The 6,000-nt window shown below is 47.9% G+C and overlaps 1 protein-coding gene across 5 annotated transcripts in view; it reads left to right on the forward strand.

The window, feature by feature from the left end:
- The window catches only part of LOC112466762 (plasma membrane calcium-transporting ATPase 2), a 71,643-nt gene extending 65,649 nt beyond the window's left edge, over positions 1–5,994 (forward strand). For 4 of the 5 annotated variants that reach the window (XM_025035044.1, XM_025035043.1, XM_025035045.1 and 1 more), the window contains one exon: positions 5,196–5,994. In XM_025035044.1, the coding sequence (XP_024890812.1) occupies positions 5,196–5,417 (222 nt within the window). In that variant the 3' untranslated portion in view covers positions 5,418–5,994. The remainder of the gene's footprint in view (positions 1–5,195) is intronic. The other variant, XR_003042184.1, reaches the window with a different exon arrangement.
- The last annotated feature ends 6 nt before the right edge of the window (positions 5,995–6,000 follow it).

Genomic DNA, 6,000 nt, shown 5'->3' on the forward strand with positions numbered 1-6,000 from the left:
AAATTCGAATCTCTCGTGACAGGAGAGATACGAAGGAAAACGTACGAGACGAAAATTTGTCCGACGAGAAAGGTGACAAAATCACACGGTTTGCTTGCTCCACTTCTGTGCTATCGCAGCAAGTGAATATGTCATCCATGTTCGACGAGCGGAAATTGTAAACGATTTCCACAAGTTGGAGCAATTGATATTCGCGAGTCATTGAACCGGCAATGCGACGTAGTTTTTTCCGGATATACGAGTCAACGAATTTCAAAACGGAAGATACAACAAATAAATTTCATCCTATCCGGAAACTGCCACTTTCTGTACTCTCCATTTCCGTCTTCTTTTTCTGTCCTTCTTTTTCTCTTTCTTTCTCGCTCTCAGCTCTTCCGTTTCTCTTTCTCTCTCTCTCTCTCTCTCTCCCCCCATTCTCTCCTTAACCGCCCTGTCCTGGAAACCCATCCACGTGATACTCGAAACGACATATCGCCTTTTTCCGTCGAGAGAGTCGTCGTCCGTTGCGATACGTATAATCGGCAGTGCGCATTACTTGGCGTAGCGTGCATGTTATTCCAAGCCAGACACAAAAGAGAGCAGATACGTATTTAGCGCGCGTGCCGAGGGCCCCGGGCCCAAGGGGGGTCCGAGGTATAACTCTTCGGGAGTCTGTAGCTGGGCCACCGTCGCCGTCGCCGCTGCTGCCGTCGTCACCGCTGCCGCCGCGGAAATGCCGCGGTGATAACAACCTTCGCATCGCGTAAGTATCCCTCTTCTGAATGTTGTGTGTCAGCGAATCTATCTAATAGCGTGCCCGTTAAATCGGGCGAGAGACACGTGCGAGAGCACGCACGTGTGACGTGCGTGCGTGCACCATCCAGCGATCGTCGAGCCCGGGGGGGGGGGGGGGGGGGGGGGGGGGGGGGGGGGGGGGACTCAAGAGAAAACGAACGGAAGAAAGGAAGCAAGGGATAACGGAGGGTTTCCCGTTTTAACCCCCGCCCTCGCTCCGCTGTCGACCGTAAGGCGGCTGTTTTGGGAAAATCGTCTTCGAAAAAAAACGGTAGTCGAATTCACTCTAACGAAGATAACGTTTGCCGGGCACGCGAACTTGCATGTAAGCTAATCGCAGTCTAGATCCTGCTCCACTTTCTCTTTTTTCTTTTCTTTCATTTTCTTTTTTTTTCTTTTTATTTTTCTCTATAGTATTGTACATACGGGCTGCCTTAACGTGTTGCTCTTACTTGCTGTGATGCTCGATATTTTCCTCGCGCTGCTTGCCGTAGCTCCTTTCTGCTCTGTGATGATTCTGCCTGGTCTGCTATGTACATACTCTCTCTGTCTTTCTCTCTCACGTACACGTATATGGAAACGTCGATGAAGAACCGCCATACAGAGTGCATCCTGTTTCTTTCTGGCGTCACGGACGTATGTTGCCAGGATTAGTTAAACGGAGGAAACGCGTGTCTCGGCGACCACGTGCTTATATCACGTGGTCCTCGAGATAGAGGAAATGACCGCCGCGGGATGGACCGTCGAACGGTGAGTCGTGCCCCTCGTTGCGCTTGCGAGTAGAGATTCGGAATCCCAGCAAGAAGATAGAGGGTCTTATCGGATAAACAGATACGAGTCCTCGACAGAGAGACGAGACACGTTCCATCAGAGTCTGGCAGCATTCCACTGCGTCGCTTAGGACACACGCTTAGAACGGCGTATTCTCGATTAATTCGCGACATTATCGTTTACCGGCGAAAATAAATGTGCATACATGCATAGGGTGGAGCTAAGAGGTAAGAGCTTTTATTCGATCTTCTGCGTTTCGCATCATACACTCGTCGTCGTGTCACCGTTAAATTTGCGTCCTAAACCGTCCTAATGATTCCCCACGATGTGTTTGTCTGACCAGCTTACGAGCTTTCCACTGTCGCGGTGAAGAATTGTCCGCGCGCGTTGCGTTCGTGCAAGTAAAAAAAGCCGCGTGTCGGTCACAGTTGAAAAATCTTCGCTATGGTCAGCCGTAAAAGTGAAATGGTTTGTCAGCCGCGTCCGTATAGTAGAAAATTTTTATATACATATAATAAAATTACCGCATAGAAAAAGCAACACTGATCAACCATTGGTCGCGATAAATTATTGGTTCAGATTTTCTGATATCATCCCGTTGAATGAAGATCTCAATGTTACATTTATTCGAGGAAAGATGCATTTTGCGACATTGAAAATTCAGCTCGTCGAGATTAACTGACTGCCCATGCTACTAAAAATTTTTTAAGACACTTGTAAATATAAATTTTATAAATATACAAAAACTTGTTACGTAGACGTGTTAAATTGGTTTAATACGCAAGAATAATGATTGGATTTCTCGATTCAAGAATTTTCCGGCTTCTCGCCGGCTTTACTGAAGAAGTGAACATAACGTGCTTTCCTATACCTCTATGTGTCGCGTTGCTTAATTAAGTGGAAGTCCAGACTCTACTCTTGTTGGCTCTCCACTCCTTTCGCTTTCTTTGTCTTACTGTCTGTCTCTCTCTCTTTCTCTTTCTCTATCTGTCTATCTGTTCTGTCTTTATCTTGACGCTTTTCTATCTTTCCTCTTCTCTTTCTCCTTTCTCTCAATCGTTAAGGCTTCTCCGAAGCTGCGAGAGAAACAGAAGACGCACTCTGTATGACCGCACAAAAATTGTCGCGCATTGATCCGTCCCGCGTTCTTCGGCGCTATGACCAGCCTCGGCGACGACTTTCTCGAAGTAATTTCCGTTATATCTCGATGATAATTGTGAATACGTAAAAAAGCAATCGGTTAAAATTTATCGTGCATGAATATCAATTTCTTTGGAGGCAACTTGAAGTTGACGATTGTAAAGATTTCTGCGCTGTTACTGCAGCTTTTAATTTTTCGTTTCTCTCAACTCAATATATCTGCGCGTTTGCGTCACAAATTTTTGCACGAAAATGTTTGCTACGTGACCGTAACTTCGAGGAAAATCGATTCTTCGGACGCTGGGAATCCGTCGCCGGATTGCGCGACGCGGATCGCACACGCGACGCTTCTCGATCGCCGTGATGGACTGTAAATTATTATGGCCGCGCATGTGACCAGCCGCGTAAATTCAGCTTGGCGATCTGTCGCGTATTCGCATTATATATATTATCGCATTATAGAAAAGGGCGCAATCGTTTTTCTTTTTTTTTTCTGTCTTTCTTTTCCTTTCTCACTCGTCTCGAACTCGAGTGCTGGCAGCAGCTTCCGCAGTTTCTCAAGCCGTCGGCAACACGCAGAAATAGATTGCCGAGAGTCGAGTGTGAATATATCCTTTTTTTTCCGTCGAACTTTTTTTTAGTCTCTCTGAGATGACTATAGTGTCGATGGATGCATGCGGTGTTGCGCGGCAAGTTGCAAGCACAGTTGCAGAGCGGCGACGTCGGTACACACGGTGCATCTCTTTGCAGGCCGCATTCGTTCATCCGAATTGCGAGGTACTCGAGTAAAAGCGGAACGATCAGCGAACGTTACTCGGGACGAGTCTGCAAAAGTGGTAATCGGCAATAGGAATGTATTTTCCTCGACGAGTTCAAGGTCGATTTCTCCTTGGCGAAAATTTCAACGATTGATTTAATCGACCAACGAAGTGCCGTAAACTAATTGAAGTAAATTCTTTTGGACGTTCTCTTACCTGGTGTTTATTGTTTAAAAAAAATATTGTAGGGGCACTTGGTTTTTCTCGATCGTCGAGTAATTAGTACGCAGTTGACGCAGGATGGATTGAAAGATTTCCAAATTTAATTACTCGACAATCGCTTTGAAATTCTCGCTAAGGATAGATCGACCATCATTGATTCCCACATTTGCGAAGCTCCACAGGATGTCTTGAGTTATCAAAATTGAAGCTAGGAGAGTGATATACAGTGTCTCGCAGACTTAACATTTTGCGGACGGGGATAGATATTTTATATATTTTAAATCTCTAAATGAGAGAAGCGGGAATCAATTTTTGTTATAACAATCAGTTATATTTTTTTACGGGACATTCGTGTAAGCGCATAAAAATAGCAATAGCGAGCTTAATCTCGCTATTGCTTAACGGAAAAGACACGCCCGTCCTCAATATGTTAAGTTAATCTTCAGCGCCTTTCACACACGATCGGAGAATCACGAGGGGGAATATCGGTCTCTCCTCCCCCTCTCTTTCACTCTCTCGAAGTAAGTATGCCGAAAATCGCTAAGATCCTCACGAACACGCAGCCCTTACGAACCTCACTCTCTCCTATCAGCCATACCGACGCAGCTGCTCCGAACTTTGTGTTCTAACAATGCCTTGTTCCGCAGGGCGATTCCAAAAAAGCCCCGCTAGTTCTGTAATATCTTGTGCCAATCGCTGCTTTCTGTCTTGTTTCTACGTATTTACGTATCTTAAATGGCGGGATGCAAAGCGAATGGGGGTCTCATGGTGAATCGGGTAAAATAGCAAAAGAAAGAAAAACAAAGAAAAGAAAAAACGCTGATTGGACTAAATCTGATCTGAATAAGAATTCAACAAACTGGAAAGTTAATTAGTGCGGGCTGAATTAACTTAAAGGTGAGTCCGGTAAGCGAATTTTTCATTCTAGACGCGATTCATCCTCCGATTCCATTCCCCCGCCGTTGCTATAAATATAAATATCTGTATAGGATCTCCCAAGACTGGCGCGTTATCCTTTAACGGAAGCCACCTCGACGTGCTTGGAGTCGACTTTTCTCTCCCTAAAACTCTAAGAGATAATTGAACGATAGCGAAAACTTAATTTCAGACAGGAGCTGATCTCGTGATCAAAATTCTCGGGGAAAGAATGTCGACTCCAAAGTGATAGAGGACGCATTCGGGTAAGACGTAAGGGCGACAGTCTTGCGGACAGTCCTCATCTTATACGTATCCATTGTGCATATATGTGCGCAAACACCCACGCACACACATATGCGCGCACATATATACACAGTGTGTGTGTCGCGGCGTTATGAATCTCGCCTGAACGTTTTCTCTCTATCTTCGAGTGCGTGTGTCGGCAGCCTGCAACTTGCTGTTGCGTGTGCCTCTCATTCATCATCATCATAATCGGCGACCGCCGCCGCCGTCGCCGTCGCTGTCGCCGTCGCCGGCGGTGCCGATCGTCCCAACCCCCCCTCCCCCATGAGACCAGACTGATCCGACCGGTACCGGCTTTCCAATTTGCAGATTCGCGTAGTGAACGCATTTCGGCAGGGCCTAGATACGCGCTACGGCGAGCACAGCAGCACCACCCTGGCGGAGGTACTGAGGAAGCAGTCGTCCCTGAGCAAACGACTCTCGCAGACGAGCAGCATCGAGTACGCCGACAACATACCGGACGAGCTCACCATACCGGAGATTGACGTCGAGAGGCTCTCGAGTCACAGTCACACCGAGACTGCCGTTTAGAGACGACGCCGCTGCGTCGTCAGTAGCGACGCCTACTACCACTACGAGTACGCCGACGACGACGACGACGACGTCTTCGCCACCCTCCCGCGCCCGTCGTCTCCCCGTGGCCGTCGATCGCTCGCAAAGAGAGCAGGGAGCTCACAGAACGAGGGGGGAGGGACCGAGAGAAAGAGTGTAGGAGAGAGAGGAGGTACGGGGCGAGAGGAGGAACGCGGAGTGGAGGGTCCATTCACGGTTGATAACGAGAATGGGGGGAGGGGTCGGCATCGTGGTTGAGAGGAATCGGGGGTCACCCCTTTCTTCCTCTCTCGCGACGAGGACGACCGCTCCGACGCGCCCCGAAGCCGTTCCGGGGAACCGACCGGTCGTCGCTGCCGGATCCGCCGAGATCCGCGCGAGAGACATCAATTATAAATATTACCCCAAAGAAACGCACCACTGCCTCTCCCATACGCAGTTCAGTTGTTACATACGCCTCCCTTACGTTTCCTCACCGTACCACCTTGCGTCTCTTTTTGTGTTTCTCTCTTATCGCATGTGTGTATGTGTGTGTGTGTGTGTGTGTGTGTGTGTGTGTGTG

Source organism: Temnothorax curvispinosus, unplaced genomic scaffold (genome assembly GCF_003070985.1).
Source record: "Temnothorax curvispinosus isolate PA1 unplaced genomic scaffold, ASM307098v1 QBEX01016545.1, whole genome shotgun sequence".
Lineage (NCBI taxonomy): Eukaryota > Metazoa > Arthropoda > Insecta > Hymenoptera > Formicidae > Temnothorax > Temnothorax curvispinosus.